The sequence below is a fragment of the Bombus huntii genome, chromosome 15, assembly GCF_024542735.1.
Source record: "Bombus huntii isolate Logan2020A chromosome 15, iyBomHunt1.1, whole genome shotgun sequence".
NCBI lineage: Eukaryota > Metazoa > Arthropoda > Insecta > Hymenoptera > Apidae > Bombus > Bombus huntii.
In genome coordinates this window covers 104942-121807 of record NC_066252.1, presented here as the reverse complement: position 1 = coordinate 121807, position 16866 = coordinate 104942, and the positions used below count along the sequence as shown (strand labels likewise).

Sequence of the window (16866 nt, the reverse complement as noted above, 5' to 3'; positions counted from 1 at the left end):
CTGAAACGAGCGTGCATTACATTTGGCGTGTAAAATGGAGTAAAATGAGCGCCTAAACGTCGAAATATCTCAAAAGGGAGGGAAATGACGGTTAGTTTTCGTGAAAATCGACGAAATCATCGCGATTTGCGTACTGTTGGTATTGTTTCGACGCTGCAACGGGCATGCATTACAGTTGGCGTGTAAAACGCAGTGAAATGAGCGCTTAAACGTCGAAATATCTCAAAACGGGAAGGAAATGCTGTCTAGTTTTCATCAAAATCGACGAAATCATCGTGACTTGCGAGCTGTTCGGCTTGTTTCGACGCTGAAACGGGCGAGCATTACAGTTGGCGTGTAAAACGCAGTGAAATGAGCGCTTAGACGTCGAAATATCTCAAACGGGAAGGAAATGACCTCTAGTTCTCGTCAAAATAGACGAAATCATCGCGACTTGCGAGCTGTTCGGCTTGTTTCGACGCTGAAACGGGCGTGCATTACAGTTGGCGTGTAAGACGGAGTGAAAAGGGCGCTTAAACGTCGAAATATCTCCAGCGGGATAGAAATGACGGCTAATTTTCGTCAAAATCGAAGTAATCATCGCGATTTGCAAGTTGTTGGGCTTGTTTCGTCGCTGAAACTGGTGTGTATTACATTTGCACTGTAAGAGGGAGTGAAAAGAGAGCTTAAACGTCGAAATATCTCCAGCGGGAAGGAATTAACGGCTATTTTTCGTCAAAATCGACGAAATCATCGCGATTTGCGAGCTGTTGGGATTGTTTCGACTGTGACGTCCCGCGCTCCGCATGAGCCGTGACAAGAACAAGAAAACCACTCTATACAAAACGCGCGAATAAGGATTTGAATGCACAAACGAACACACGGCACTACGAAACGAAAGGAAGGATTAACAAAACGAGAGCGACTAATGGATCCAACCAATAAACAAAATACATATACACACAATTCTAAATAAACCAGGAAATAAGAATAACTACAAAAAGGGGAAATAATTGAAACGCTAGGAATACATGTATATATAAATATATTTTAATCAATCATCTTGGAGAGTTACATATAAGTATAAACATATATGCCAAACATGTAATAACCTAATAAATATTAGAGACAGTACTTCCAATACTATGCAACAAATACAATATTATCAATTTATGAAATATAAGTATATATGAAGTCAAAAACTAATAGTCTAACGAATACATAAAACATACAATATTGTATTATTAAAGAAATAAAGGTTACATTGTCAGAAACATATATATATATGTGTGCGCATTCTATCAAACAGTAATCTAAGATACCTACTTAAAACTAGCCTACATTCCGGTAAAGAGTAATAAAATAAGAACTACAGTACGAAACATGCATGTCTATATATAAACATATATAATCTATATTCTAAACTAAACTACTACTAATGTGTGCGCATTTTACATTATTAAATCAAATTAGTAATCTAAGATACATACTTAAAACTAGCCTACATTCCATTAAAGAGTTATAAAATAAGAACTACATTACGAAACATGCATGTCTCTATACAAACATATAAAAAAAATCTATATTCTAAACTACTACTAATGTATGCGCATTCTACATTATTAATTCAAATCAATAATCTAAGATACATACTTAAAACTAGCCTACATTCCGGTAAAGAATTATAAAATAAGAACTACATTACGAAACATGCATGTCTATATATAAATATATAAATTATATTCTAAACTAAAACTACTACTAATAATCTACAAAAGAAATAGAACACACAACGCAACACTTGGGACTAAGCGACAACCTGTCGATAGGCCAAATGCTCAAAATAATTAACAGCGCAACGACTTGAGGAATTGCGTACAGAAATTCTACCATCAAACACAAATATGTAAACACACATTAAACGCACAATAATCTAGAAACAAAACCTTCAATACTATGTTGTCACAATACAAGATATATATGTATATATGAAATCAAATGATTGACACATAACCTCAAATACACAACACTATATCGCTAAAGAATCTAAATGAAAATCACTTTGCCAGAAACATATACATATATACGTGTGCGTGTGCGTGTTCTATCTTATTAAAAGAAGTTAATATAAAATAAATAATTGACATTTCATTTCGTATGAATACTACATGGCCAGGAGAAATATGCATATGAATACGTATATATATATGTGTGTGTGTGTGTGTGTGTGTGTGTGTGTGTGTGTGTGTGTGTGTGTGTGTGTGAGTGCATATGTTTTATATTATCGAACACTCTATAAAATAAACTACTCAAAACAATAAATAACGCAATCGAAGAATTACAAAACATTAGCCATTTTGAAATGACACACAACATAAACATATATATATATACGTATATTCACACGAATAATACTATTGTCACTTTAAAACAATATTAATAAATAAATGTTCTAATTGCGGTAGAATAAGGAAAAACGAGCGACAGACGAAAAATTACTTCGATATCAAACAAAACTAAAGACCGGTCACTAAAACTTTACTGATAACATTTATGAGCAGCCATGTTGGATTTACACGCGTCATGGCTACAGGAATATTAGGGATTAATGGAAGTCAGGCGCGAGAAACAAATCATCAAAACACATTGTTAACACTTTTCTTTAATAAATTCTATGCGCAACTACAAATATAAAAAATATATATATATAATTAATTAAAAAGGGGGGAAATATAAAATTAAATATATTTAACAAACATAAAATAGATAGCACATTTAAAATATATATATATATATACATCGTACATAAAAACAAAATACATCTAAAAATAATAATAATAAGGAACCTCTGATGGAAATGCCTCCGCAAACATTGTCCGAACGTCGATCACCGAAGCCTAGGGGAACAACAAAAGGAAAAACATTAAAATCGCAAAAACAACCATAATATGCGAATATCCAAACTTACGAAAAAAAGCTCAAAGAAGGAGGTCCTTGTTGTGGGAGAGCAGCGGATTTGCGCGTGTTGCCTGAGCAAGCATCGAAGTGATAATGATGCTGCAGCCACCAGCCCTTCCACGCGCCGAAGAAACACCGGTAATTCCCACGGTACAGCACGTGGAAGTCTCTCGCGGAAAGGACTAGATCAGCGTGGAATGCTTCAAATCTCCTAGACGCTAGCTCAGCAGAAACACAGGACCGATAAAAACTAAGTCGAAATACGGAATTTACATTTTGTCACGTACGATTCCAAGAAACCCAAACTGCAACATCCCGATTCCCACGGAAGCGTACCCCCAGCGGACCACCACCCCGTGGGGGATGGCATTATAAATAAGCGAAGCAACATAGAGCAGGGCTCATTATTATTCTGGTGAACATTCTTATTACGGCTCATTATTTTGTTCATTCTTCTTATAATTTGCGTTCATTCTTTACGGCTCATTAATTTGGTGTTCACTCTTTGCGATCATTGTTATTACGGTTCATTTATATTTTGTTCATTGTTACTACGTTCGTTATTGCGCTCATCATTGCGTTTAGAAATTTTGTATAATATTTTGCGTTTCGGGGTCTTTAGTTTTTCGGTCAAGAAAAGAGAGCCGCGACTAAGTAAAAAGAAAATTTTATCTTTGAAGTCCTCATTTCATCGCTTAGACAAAAACGCGCATTGTAATTGCGGTATTAATCCAGTTAGTAAATTGTTCAGTCTGTATTAAAATAGATAAATAAAGTAAGAGTTGATAGTAAACTATATTCGAGTTCAAATAATAAACCCAACAAAAACTTCGACGACCACCGGAGCAGCTGAGGTAATGGCACCAGACAGCACCTACTCCTCAAGGTAAGAAAATTAATTTTGAAAATTTCCTTCTTCTCTGATAATCTCGTTGCCCACGAGAATCGAATTAGAATTTCCTATCATCGATCTCGTTTTATTTTCGTGAACGGTTTTGAAGATAGAATCATTGTTTAAACTTTAAACAAAGGAGTTGTTCGCTGTGTCGGCTTGTGCGAACGGTGTTTTCAGCTACTGAAACATCCACTGATCTTCGCATTCCTCCTCCCATTGTTGGTAAAATATTACCCGTCTTTGGGCAAGGCTTGCGAAATCACACAAGTGCCGCACAGAAAGGACTATTAAATACATCGTCGGGGTCAATCGAAAATTAAGAACAATACCGGCATTGCTATTAACCGATATTCTTGCCATCATTGCATGCGATTGTAAGAGAGAAATAACAGAACAATTTCCCTTCGAAAATTTAATCAAAGGATCGTTCGCTGCGTTGGCTTGTGCAAACGGTGTTTTCGATTATCGAAAACACCCATCGATCTTCGCATTCCTCCTCCCACTGTTGGTAAAATATTACCCGTCTTTGGGCAAGGCTTGCGAAATCACACGAGTCCCACACAGAGAGGATCGTTAGAATCATCCTCGATTATTAAACCCAAACGGCAAGAAAATCGTGGTAACAGAATCCATCGTAGTAAATGAATTGAGTTTCGGTTCTAACGGCAAACTACTACAGCGAAATTAAAAGAGAAGAAGAAGTCAAACGTAAAAATAAATTTATATAATACAACGAAAATCTCACATTCCTATCCAATCCAGCATCGCTAAAATATATATATCCAGCTAATAAAATATATATATATAATAACCTAAGCAATTCTACGTCCAAATAAAAATCCGTTCAACGAGGAAAAATATTTATTGTACCCAGCTTTAATCCTCTGCCGTGCCAGTATCCCTGCGCATAGCAGGTTAGCCGAAAAGTGGAATTCGTTTACCAGTTGCATTAAGCGTCAGTTAACGCTACCCATTAAACGTAAAAGAAATTAATAAAAATAAAATATTTTGAAATAGTCCTTAGACTATTTCTGGTGGCAGCAACTACCGTATTAATTAGAACTCTAAATCAGTATTAAATACACAATAATATCATTTCGATTTATTTCCCTTCAGATTAAATTCAAACTATAAAAAAAAAAATTTTTTTCAGTAAAATTTAAACTTAAGATTTGATCGATTTAAACAAACAAATTGATACGTAACATTAGAGTAGTTAATTTTTGGTGGCAGCGGTGGGATCCGCTTCACGGAGGATTAAAGTTGGTTTAAACGGTTCGATTCGCTCCACAAAGAATTAAAGTTGTTACGATTATCGATAAAATAGATACCGAAGAAATAATGTCGACTAAATTAGAATCGTTGGACAAAGATATGATCTTGATGTTATGGGAAAAACTTAAAGCATGGGATGCAAATTTTCGCGACATGAGTACAACAATGAATAAATTACAAGACGATGTGCGTTCACTGAAAATAAAAAGGGAAATCAAGACACCCGTATCATTGCCGATAATTTCCCAAGCGACAATACCGATAGAAGTTAATCTCCAATCAATTAAGTTAAAAGATGCCATAGAGACAGTACCAGTGTTCGACGGACGTCGACCCTCGGTATTTCGATTTTTAAGAGCATGCGAGCGCGCACGAAACATGGTTCCTAAGCATCAAGAATCTCAGTTAGTAAAATTATTAACGAATAAGCTTCGCGGGCACGCGTTCCTCGCCATAGAAGACACAGAAATAATAAGTTTAAACGATTTCGGGAATAAATTAAAAGATATGTTCGGTCCGGGAAAAACGGTTAACGAATATAAAGGGGAATTAGCTACAATATTTCAACGACCGGGAGAAGATATTTTGGACTACGTAGATCGCGTCAAAGATCTCAGACTGGCGATAATGAACGGGGAAAAATGCGAGTACGGCACCGTATTTCAAGATAGGATAGATCGAGACACGAGGGAAGCTTTCGTTAAGGGGCTCCCAAACGAGGTGTATTTACGAGTAAAGATAGCAGGATACCAATCCTTGGACGATGCGTACCGCCAAGCCGTGAAAGCAACACGAGAATTAAAACAAGTGAAAAATAGAATTTGATACCGACATCCGACACCTTCGGATAATTATAACCAAAACAACGTTCATCCACCATACAATAGTATTTATACTGTAAACAACCGCCAGAACTGGAGATTTGTACCGCCGTCGCGGAAACATCTAAACAACCCGGGAATAGAAGAAAATGTCAGGAAAGAAACAAGAGCAATAACTTGGGAAGAAAAACGCATAAATAAATACCTCGATAGAGATCTAAATCAAAAGAGAGATGCTGATCATTTCAACCAATCAACTTTTCAATGCAAGCACCATTCCGTTGCTGTGATAAGGGATAATGTCACGTTAAATAATAAGAGGACGCACGGTGCCATAGACAGAATCATGAGTGAGAAATTTTCTGAGTTACCAAACAAGATAAATAATATTAGTGCCAAAGAACTTTCAGACGAAACAGAAACTAGGAAATTGAACGACGAGACGACAGGCAACGCTTATCCACTGCCTAATATCACAGAGATATTGGACCCGCTGGGAAGTGCGAATTGCCTCTCCACGTTCGACTTGGCAAAGATACAAAAGCAAGACTCCACGAATTTCGTGAATGTCTCAACCATAATAGGAAAAGAGATAGCGAGTGTATCTCACTCAAAAACTTCTATAAAACCATCAGAAGGAAACTTTATCGAACTCAAAGCCAAATCGTTAAATTGCAAGGAAGATCACACTATAGAAAATAAAAATATAGCTACCCCTAAATCCAAAACAGAATCTATAAGCAAAAAGGTTTGTAATAAAAATTCAAAGAATAATTCCAAATGTACCAAAAATATTCCTAAACGTTCCATACAAATAAATAATAATTTAATTATAATAAGCACTTCCAGTGAAACTATTCATTCTGAAAAGGTAAAGGAAAATAAAGGTGTTATGAATAAAGTAAATAAAGAAGGAAAAAGGGTAACTAAGGAAAAGGATTCTAAACATTTTCAAGCTGAAGAAACACAAGTTCAACGAGCTCGAAGAAATCAAAAGGGAGAAAATAGGGAATCACCAGTCGAAGATATATCTAAAAACTTGAATAAATACGCTAGCCATTGGATTATAATTGGATTAAAAATACTTTATTGGTTACTACATCTAATATTTGACGTAGGTAACATAGTAGGTAGTGCTGATCTTATGATTTCCCCAGGAAAATATAGATGGTATCACACTATACTATATACAAAATATTTTTGGGTTAATATGGCTGCGGCACTTTCAAAAATTTGTATTTTGAATACTATTGTCAAGCAATTGGATAATTGGATCGATGTCAGTAAACTTGCGTCTTGGCGCAAAACAAAAACTAAAATGTAGGAAAGGAACGAAACTCTCCCCGCACAAATTAGTTTCGGACATCTAGCCAGAGAACCTATTGGTGAAGTAACAATCGAAGAGAACACGGAACCAACATGCGCAGAATATCTCGAAGATCTGTTTAATAAAATTGACACTGTACAACGAATGGCAAGAGAAAATTTGATAAAATCCAAACTAAGACTAACGATCGGCGAATTAACCCTCAAGATTTTAAAACAGGAGATTCGATATATCTACTAAAAGAACCTAGTAAAGGAAAATTCTCCGATCAATATACTGGACCATACAAGGTGCTAGAAATCTTGCAGAACCAAAACGTCAAGATTGAAGTAAAAGGGATTCCGCGAACGGTGCACTTAAACAAGGTAAAACTAGCGCATAACCGAAATAAACAATGAATAAAGTGATTTCAGTGGGCAACGTAGTGCAGTAGTGTATGTTGTAGTGCTATTCGTCGAATAATACAGATATCGAACACCTAAAAGGAAAAAGGAAAATTATTATATGTGTTTCAATTATTGTTTAAATATAAAACGTGTTAACTCAATGAATAATTAACTAATGAAAGTGAAAGTTACCTTGTGAACAAGTGATCAACATACAAGAAAGTGTACGTGCAAGTATAGGTTATGGATCGTTGTTCGTGGAACATAATGTATGACAGCTACCTAAAATAAGTGAATAAATTAGTTTCAATTGTCTCAGTGCAAAATACAAGGTTACTAAGTGTTATAACTATATTGTGGATAAATCAAAAGGAGGTGTGACACTGTTGGTCGAATAATACAGATAGCGAAAACCTAAAAGAAAAAAAAAAAGAAAATTATTATGTGTACTCCAATTATTGTTTGAATATACAACGTGTTGATTCAATAAATAATTAAAAGAGTGGAAGTGAAAGTTACCTTGTGAACAAGTAATCATCACACGAGAAGGTTTACGTGCAAAATAGGTTATGGATCTCTGTTTGCAGAACACCATGTACGACAGCCAGCTGAAAATAAATGAACAAATTAACTTCAATTGCCTTAATGCAAAATACAACATTACTAAACGTTATAACAATACTGTGGAAGCATGGCGCTGTTCGTCGAACAACACAGATAGCGGAAACCTGAAAAGAAAAGAAGTTTATTACGAGTGCTCCAATTACTGTTTGAATGTAAAACGTGTTAGTTCAACGAATAACTAGAACAGTGAAAGTGCAACTCACCTCGCGAACAATTAATCACCATACAAGGAAGTGTACATACATGAATTTTGCAGATTAACAAGAAGAAATAAAGTAGCTGATAAGTGTAGAAAGTGGTTAGAAAATAATTAAGATAGATTAATTGAAAGTAAAAGGATATTTTATTATGTATTAATCTACGTAGTATTGTTATATTATTATATCTAACATGTAGAAGCGGATTTTGTAATGCACAATAGCGGTCGCACACACAATGCATTATACACATATTAAATTAAATAAACTAAACAGTACCATTATGGCCACAGATATAAGACGATTGAAGACAACCGTAGTAAGTATCCAAGGCATATCGAAGAATCGGATGATGTTGTGGGAATGATCTAGGTAAGTGATGCAGCATCGAAAGAGTAGAATCTGAAGAATTACAGACAATGTTAATCTAACAAATAGATTTTAATCACTAATAAGGGAACTAACTCACATCATACACAAAATAATAACAAGTAGCAAGTACAAGCAATAATAAATTAATAGGGAAAATAAGAAAGGTCAATAAACACAGAAATAGGTTAGAAATTAATCAAGATAGATTAACTAAATATAAACAACATGACCGAACTCGGTGCAAAAGAATAAAGTTACGCTATACAAAATATCTGGTAACACAATACACAAAAAACATTAACTAAATTAAACAAGACTTATATAAATGCAAGTCGTGTATAATCAAAACAATGACTATTGAAATTCGGTAACAACACAATCCATGCTATCACATTTAAGTAACACACGATATTGACACACACAATATCATAATACACAAAACAATATTACAGAAACACTACTAAATAAAAATTATAGTAATTAACAATTAATTAGCTATTTCAACACACGCTACTGTTGACATTAAACCAACGATACACGCAAGCGACCATGTTGAAAAATTCGTCGCGCGCACCCCACACATACGCACCTCATCACAAATAATAGCCAATACAATGTAATACAGCATCATAATAGCAATTTTAGGTACTAATAAAAAAAAAAACAAGAAAAAAAAAGGGGGAGAGAGTTAAGGAAAATATATATAATAAATAACAACTAACATAATCATAACATATTATATATATATTATATTATATACAGAGATACAGTATTCATACAAGGAACAGGTCCGAATGAAACATATATATATATAAAAAAAAATATAATATATATATATATATATTAACTATTTTTGTATGTGTGTACAGAACTGATGGCGAATTCATCAACCATTCTCTGAACGACGGATGGAAGAACATGTAGGTGTTGTCCAGACGTTTCACGAGGAATCCAGAGAGCATTTCGAATCTCTGCAGAAAATCCTCCCATGCACGATCGTTTACAATAATCAGACTCATCTCGAAAGAAATTTTTTTTAGTTCAAGGAATAGCAATCCGCACCGTAGAACTGTAAAGCACCTGTACGCCACTCACGAAACCAAATACTTTTGCTATCCACCTGTAAACAAACAACATTTATAACTATACATATAATTTTCACTTATGTTTACCAATATATATACACGCATGTTGTAAAGTAGGCGATATTTATAACACTCACTTCCATTAATAATGCGAGTAACTCGTAAAATAAGTCGTCATATTTACCATTACACGCACATATATATATATATTCAAAGACAAGCTATATTTGTAATATTTATTCCTATTGATAATATATACTTATATATTTATAACAATAAAATAAATCTCATTTATACTACTTACCAATACGTACGCATATATGTATATAATTATAACCCAAGTAGTATTCATAATATTTATTTTCACTGATAACAAGTACGTAAAACCTAAAATAAAACAAAAGTTTTAACAATAAAAAAAAAAGGGGGGGAAGAAAAAAAAGAGAAAAAAGAAAGAAGAGGGAAAAAAAAGAGGGAAGGAAAAATAATATATATATAAATATAAAAAAAAAAAAAATTTTAATATAAAAAAAAAATTTTTTTTTCCTATAAAAGGTTATTCTTATTTCTGATAAACTCGAGAAATGACAACACCATACCATGATACACTGACACAAAGATACACCACACAGAAGTAATTAATAGAGAATGCTTTAACCTTGGCAAACTTACCGCCCGACGAATTTGCATACACCATATCCAAAACCCAGGACACATGGATTTGATCGCAGGAGAAGCGGTCCATATAGTCAAATACATTCCGGTACAAGTAAAAGTACGACATACAACAAAATGCTACTCGGAGCTACCCGTTTGGCAAGGGAATCGCACCACAGAAACTCCGCCCGGACGTGCGCCAAACGTGGCGATATTCAGCATCATCGTTGTTGGCCACGGGCGAAATATATATGTCGGAGATGAAAGGAAAGCCGAAGCCTTTCCTTGGAAATTTTGGGAACATCCTCTAGTACCTTAGCCTAGATTTTATTATAGTTGTAATTGCTTAAGATTTGTAATAAGCGAGATTGGGTTCGAGGTGACAATCGGTCGCTGAACGTAGCCACGGTCACGGGATGGATGTTTTATCTAACGGAGGTCTGGAGTGGTTGTATGTGTTTTCCGAGAAATGTGGTTGTGGCGGCATGCGGCCTCGAGAGCGGGCCGAGCCACGTGTGATGTTGCCTCCGAGGTGCCGATGCAATGGGACATACATTGTATTAGTAATCAAAACTCCAGGCAGAAACTGCCTAGCAACGGCGTTTGGAACTTTCTCGATGCTTCCAACGAGTGTGCCTAGCAACGGCGTTTGGAACTTTCTCGATGCTTCCAAACGGGTATAGAAAACAAAATGCAATCGTACAGGGAGAAAAATCTCCACGAGACTGGCATTCTTGCGATTGCCTTGGAGAGTGATACATCGAGCATTTTCGACGATCGCATTTGCGTCTAAGTTAGTTTCGCTTAGTAAGGAGTTATCCCGGTGACCGTGGATTCGTTTGAACTCAAACATTGCTAATAGTATTATTTAATTTAATTATTCGTAGATCGTATTATTCATTAGGCTTAGTGTTTGTTAGACTTATTATTAGTTGTACTTATTATTTGTTAAGCTTAGTGATAGACCTGTATATACGTGTAAATAAAATCTCGGCTTTGTGAAACGATGGCTAGTCCACATGAAGAGTCGTCGCGCGCCCAAAAATTCGAATCGTGATCCGACATATATATATATCCCGAAAAAAAAAACCTGGACGCACTACGGGACCACGTCATGTTCCCGGCAGGAAAAACTGCAGTCTTGAACACATTGGCCAGAAGAGCGACAGGAAAAACAATCGTCCCTGGAACGGTAAACATCCTGGGAACGATGGACGACAACACCAGTAGTCACTCAACAACCAACGACATCTACGTCCGCCTTGAGCGAACTCAGAGACACCATCAGTCAAATTTCCTTTGGAAATTTGAACTCCAAGGGCGGGGGTGTCACGTCCCGCGCTCCGCACGCGCCGTAACAAGAACAAGAAAGCTATTCTATACAAAACGCGCGAATAAAGATTTGAATGCACAAACGAACACACGGCGCTACGAAACTAAAGGATGGATTAACAAAGCGAGGGCGACTAATAAATCCAATCAGTATAAAATAAAATAAATAAAACCAACTAACGGATTGAACGAGTCACGAACCAAACAAATAAACCAGGAAATAAGAATAACTACAAAAGGGGAAATAATTGAAACGCCAGAAATACATGTATATATAAATATATTTTAATCAATCAACTTGGAGAGTTACATATAAGTATAAACATATATGCTAGACATGTAATGAACTAGTATTATTAGATAATATTAGAGATATTAGATAATAGATAATATTAGAGACAGTGCTTCCAATACTATATTAACAATTTATGAAATATAAGTATATATGAAGTCAAAAACTAATAGTCTAACGAATACATAAAACATACAATATTGTATTATTAAAGAAATAAAAGTTACATTGTCAGAAACATATATATATGTGTGCGCATTCTATCAAACAGATACATACTTAAAACTAGCCTACGTTCCGGTAAAGAGTTATAAAATAAGAACTACGTTACGAAACATGCATGTCTATATATAAATATATATAATCTATATTCTAAACTACTATTAATGTATGCGCATTCTACATTATTAATTCAAATCAATAATCTAAGATACATACTTAAAACTAGCCTACATTCCGGTAAAGAATTATAAAATAAGAACTACATTACGAAACATGCATGTCTATATATAAATATATAAATTATATTCTAAACTAAAACTACTACTAATAATCTACAAAAGAAATAGAACACACAACGCAACACTTGGGACTAAGCGGCAACCTGTCGATAGGCCAAATGCTCAAAATAATTAACAGCGCAACGACTTGAGGAATTGCGTACAGAAATTCTACCATCAAACACAAATATGTAAACACACATTAAACGCACAATAATCTAGAAACAAAACCTTCAATACTATGTTGTCACAATACAAGATATATATGTATATATGAAATCAAATGATTGACACATAACCTCAAATACACAACACTATATCGCTAAAGAATCTAAATGAAAATCACTTTGCCAGAAACATATACATATATACGTGTGCGTGTGCGTGTTCTATCTTATTAAAAGAAGTTAATATAAAATAAATAATTGACATTTCATTTCGTATGAATACTACATGGCCAGGAGAAATATGCATATGAATACGTATATGTGTGTGTGTGTGTGTGTGTGTGTGTGTGTGTGTGTGTGTGTGTGTGTGTGTGTGTGTGTGTGTGTGTGTGTGTGTGTGTGTGTGTGTGTGTGTGTGTGTGTGTGTGAGTGCATATGTTTTATATTATCGAACACTCTATAAAATAAACTACTCAAAACAATAAATAACGCAATCGAAGAATTACAAAACATTAGCCATTTTGAAATGACACACAACATAAACATATATATATATACGTATATTCACACGAATAATACTATTGTCACTTTAAAACAATATTAATAAATAAATGTTCTAATTGCGGTAGAATAAGGAAAAACGAGCGACAGACGAAAAATTACTTCGATATCAAACAAAACTAAAGACCGGTCACTAAAACTTTACTGATAACATTTATGAGCAGCCATGTTGGATTTACACGCGTCATGGCTACAGGAATATTAGGGATTAATGGAAGTCAGGCGCGAGAAACAAATCATCAAAACACATTGTTAACACTTTTCTTTAATAAATTTTATGGGCAACTACAAATGTAAAAATATATATATATATATTTAAATAAAAGGGGGGAAATATAAAATTAAAAAAATTAACAAATGTAAAATAGATAACCTAACACTATCAGACTAAAAAATATATATATATATATATACACATATTGAACACAAAATTAATAATAATAAGGAACATCAAAACAGCGAACCAACAAAATTGAGGCAGCTACAATAAATCAAAATCGAAGCAAGGAGCTCCGGGATAAAGTTCGCTGAACTCACACATACACCAATAGCGCACAACAGGGGAAATTCCCTTTCTCCCAGAAGCATGGTGACGAAGATGCGCCTCCAAAACCTCTTCGGGAATTTCATTCGCAAAACGAACTTTCACGCAACGCTCGGTATCGACGATTTCAACCAGAGGGGGTTCCCTCTCCAATATGACGGTCTCCGCATCAAAGAAACTCTCGTCGAAAGTAACTAAATCGTCAAAACCCAATTTCGACACAGCCTCGGCACCAATGTAAAACAGTTCCTCCAAACTCCCCGACACTCGTGGTCCATCACAAGGCCGCATGCGCTTGATGGGTTCCCCTGAGTCGCCCATGGGCTCTTCGGAATCCCTCTTTCGCTTGGGCTGGAAACAACACGGTATATTTTAAATAAAACGAAACAGGACGAACCAAACGAACTAAAAATAAGACTAAATACGTACCAGGGAAGTCTGGAAAGGAACCTCTGATAGAAACGACTCAGCAAACATGGTTCGAACGTCGATCACCGAAGCCTAAGGAAATAGCAAAAAAGGGAAAACAATCAAAATCACAAAACAATCTTAATATGCAAACATCCAAACTTACGCAAAACAATTCGAAGGAGGAGGTCTTTGTTATGGGAGAGCAGCGGAGTTGCGCGTGTTGCCCGAGCAAACTTTAAAATAATAATGATGCTGCAGCCACCAGCCCTTCCACGCGCCGAAGAAACACCGGTAATTCCCACGGTACAGCACGTGGAAGTTTCTCGCGAAACGGACTAGATCAGCGTGGAATGCCTCAAATCTCCTAGACGCTAGCTCAGCGGAAACACAAGACTGATAAAAACTAAGTCGAAATATGGTATTTACATTTTGTCACGTACGATTCTAAGAAGCCCAAACTGCAACATCCCGATTCCCACGGAAGCGTACCCCCAGCGGACCACCACCTCGTGGGGGATGGCATTATAAATAAGCGATGCAACATAGCGCGGTGTTCATAATCAGTTCATTACCAGTTCATATTCAGTTCATTATTAGCTCATTATTCGTGCATTATTCGTTCATTAGTTTGCGATCGTTTGTTACTACGGCTCATTATTCTCTGCGTCTAGAAATTTGTATAAGTATTTTGCGTTTCGGGGTCTTTAGTTTTTTCGATAAAGAAAAGAGAGTCGCGATTAAATAAAGTAAAATTTTAAGTCTTCATTGCGATATCAATTCAGTTAGCAAGTCACTCAATTTGTATCGAAATAGTTTAATAAAGTAAAGGTTGATAGAAAACTATATTCGAGATTAAATAATAAACCCAACAACCTTCGACGATCACCGGGACAGCTGGAGTGATGGCACCCGATAGCACCTTTTCCTCAAGGTAAGCAAATTAAATTTAAAAAAAAAAAACTTTCTTCTTCTCTGGCAATCTCGTTGTCCTCGAGAATTGAATCAAAACCTCCTATCATCGATTTCATTTACGGGTTTTAAGATAGAAACATTGCTTAAATTTTAAACAAAGGAGTTGTCCGTTGTGTCGGCTTGTGCGAACGGTGTTTTCAGCTACTGAAACACCCACTGATCTTCGCATTCCTCCTCCCATTGTTGGTAAAATATTACCCATCTTTGGGCAAGGCTTGCGAAATCACACAAGTCCCGCTCAGAAAGGACTAATAAATATATCGTCGGGGTCAATTGAAAATCAAGAACGATACCGGTATTGCTATTAACCGATATTCTTGCCATTCTTGCATGCGATTATAAGAAAGATATAACAAAACAATCCCCCCTTCGGGAAATTAACCAAAAGATCGTTCGCTGTGTCGGCTCGTGCAAACGGTGTTTTCAATTATCGAGAACACCCATCGATCTTCGCCTTCCTCCTCCCACTGTTGGTAAATTATTACCCGTCTTTGGGCAAGGCTGGCGAAATCACACGAGTCCCACACAGAGAGGATCGTTAGAATTATCCTCGATAGCTAAACTCAAAAGGCAAGAAAATCGTGGCGACAGAATCCATCGGGGTAAATGAATTGAGTTTCGGTCTTAACAGCGAAATTAAAAGAGAAGAGGAAGTCAAACGAAAAAATAAATTTATATAAAACAACAACCAATCTCACATTCCTATCTAATCCAGCAACGCTAAAATATATATATCTAGCTAATCGAATATATATATATATATATTAACATAACCCATTTCACATTCAAGTAAAAATCCGTTCGACGAGGAAAAATATTTATTGTACCCAGCTTTAATCCTCTCCCGCGCTAGTATCCCTGCGCATAGCAGGTTAGCCGAAAAGTGAAATTCGTTTACCAGTTGCATTAAGCGTCAGTTAACGATACCCATTAAACGCAAAAGAAAATAATAAAAAATAAAATATTTTGAAATAGTCTTTGGACTATTTCTGGTGGCAGCAACTACCGTATTAATTAATAACCTAAATCGGAATTAAATACACAATAATATCATTTTAATTTATTTCCTTTCCGATTAAATTCAAAACTCAAACTCAACTATAAAAAAAAAAAGAAAAAATTTTTTCAGTAAAATTCAACCTTAGATTTGATCGATTTAAACAAACAAATTGATACGTAACAGTCGAAACAATCAAAATATCTCGCAAATCGCGACGATTTCGAAAATTTTGACGAAAAATAGCCGTAATTTGCTTCCCGTTGGAGATATTTCGACGTTTAAGCACTCGTTGAACTCCATTTCACAGTGCTAATGCAATGCACAACGTTTAAGCGTCGAAACAATCAAAATATCTCGCAAATCGCGAAAATTTCGAAAATTTTGACGAAAAATAGCCGTCATTTCCTTCCCGTTGGAGATATTTCGACGTTTAAGCACTCGTTGAACTCCATTTCACAGTGCTAATGCAATGCACAACCATTGAAGCGTCGAAACAATCAAAATATCTCGC

The 16866-nt window shown here is 35.6% G+C and overlaps 1 protein-coding gene and 2 long non-coding RNA genes across 11 annotated transcripts in view; 1 reads left to right on the top strand and 2 right to left on the bottom strand.

Moving 5' to 3' along the window:
• Positions 1-3380: 3380 nt before the first annotated feature.
• The window catches only part of LOC126873832 (uncharacterized), a 29979-nt gene continuing 16493 nt past the window's right edge, over positions 3381-16866 (top strand). For 2 of the 3 annotated variants that reach the window (XR_007692576.1, XR_007692575.1), the window contains exon 1: positions 3381-4758. This is a non-coding gene — a long non-coding RNA (uncharacterized LOC126873832). Of the gene's footprint in view, positions 4759-16239; positions 16454-16866 lie in introns of those variants that run through there. The other variant, XR_007692574.1, reaches the window with a different exon arrangement.
• Positions 6988-10823, bottom strand: LOC126873823 (uncharacterized). 7 transcript variants are annotated; one of them, XM_050635105.1, is made up of 7 exons: positions 10592-10801; positions 10224-10306; positions 9349-9954; positions 8742-8864; positions 8324-8369; positions 8161-8249; positions 6988-7733 (listed from the first exon to the last, which is right to left on the bottom strand). In XM_050635105.1, exons 3-7 carry the CDS (start codon positions 9383-9385, stop codon positions 7627-7629), a joined length of 402 nt encoding a protein of 133 aa, XP_050491062.1. In that variant the 5' UTR covers positions 9386-9954; positions 10224-10306; positions 10592-10801; the 3' UTR covers positions 6988-7626. The 7 variants fall into 7 exon arrangements, 6 of the variants coding, with proteins under 6 accessions (XP_050491062.1, XP_050491058.1, XP_050491059.1 ...); XM_050635101.1 differs by having other exon boundaries at positions 9363-9954; XM_050635104.1 differs by lacking the exon at positions 6988-7733 and adding an exon at positions 7740-7923 and having other exon boundaries at positions 9363-9954; positions 10592-10823.
• LOC126873830 (uncharacterized) lies at positions 14299-14957 on the bottom strand. The gene is made up of 3 exons (XR_007692572.1): positions 14547-14957; positions 14402-14473; positions 14299-14323 (listed from the first exon to the last, which is right to left on the bottom strand). It is a non-coding gene; the product is annotated as an uncharacterized LOC126873830 (long non-coding RNA).

Coding starts and splice junctions, on each gene's coding strand:
- LOC126873823 (XM_050635101.1), bottom strand. CDS start 9,465: ATGATGCTGTATTACATTGTATTGGCTATTATTTGTGATGAGGTGCGT. Junction 8,370..8,741: donor TTATATCTGTGGCCATAATG/GTACTGTTTAGT, acceptor TTTTCTTTTCAG/GTTTCCGCTATCTGTGTTGT. Junction 8,250..8,323: donor AACAGCGCCATGCTTCCACA/GTATTGTTATAA, acceptor ATTTATTTTCAG/CTGGCTGTCGTACATGGTGT.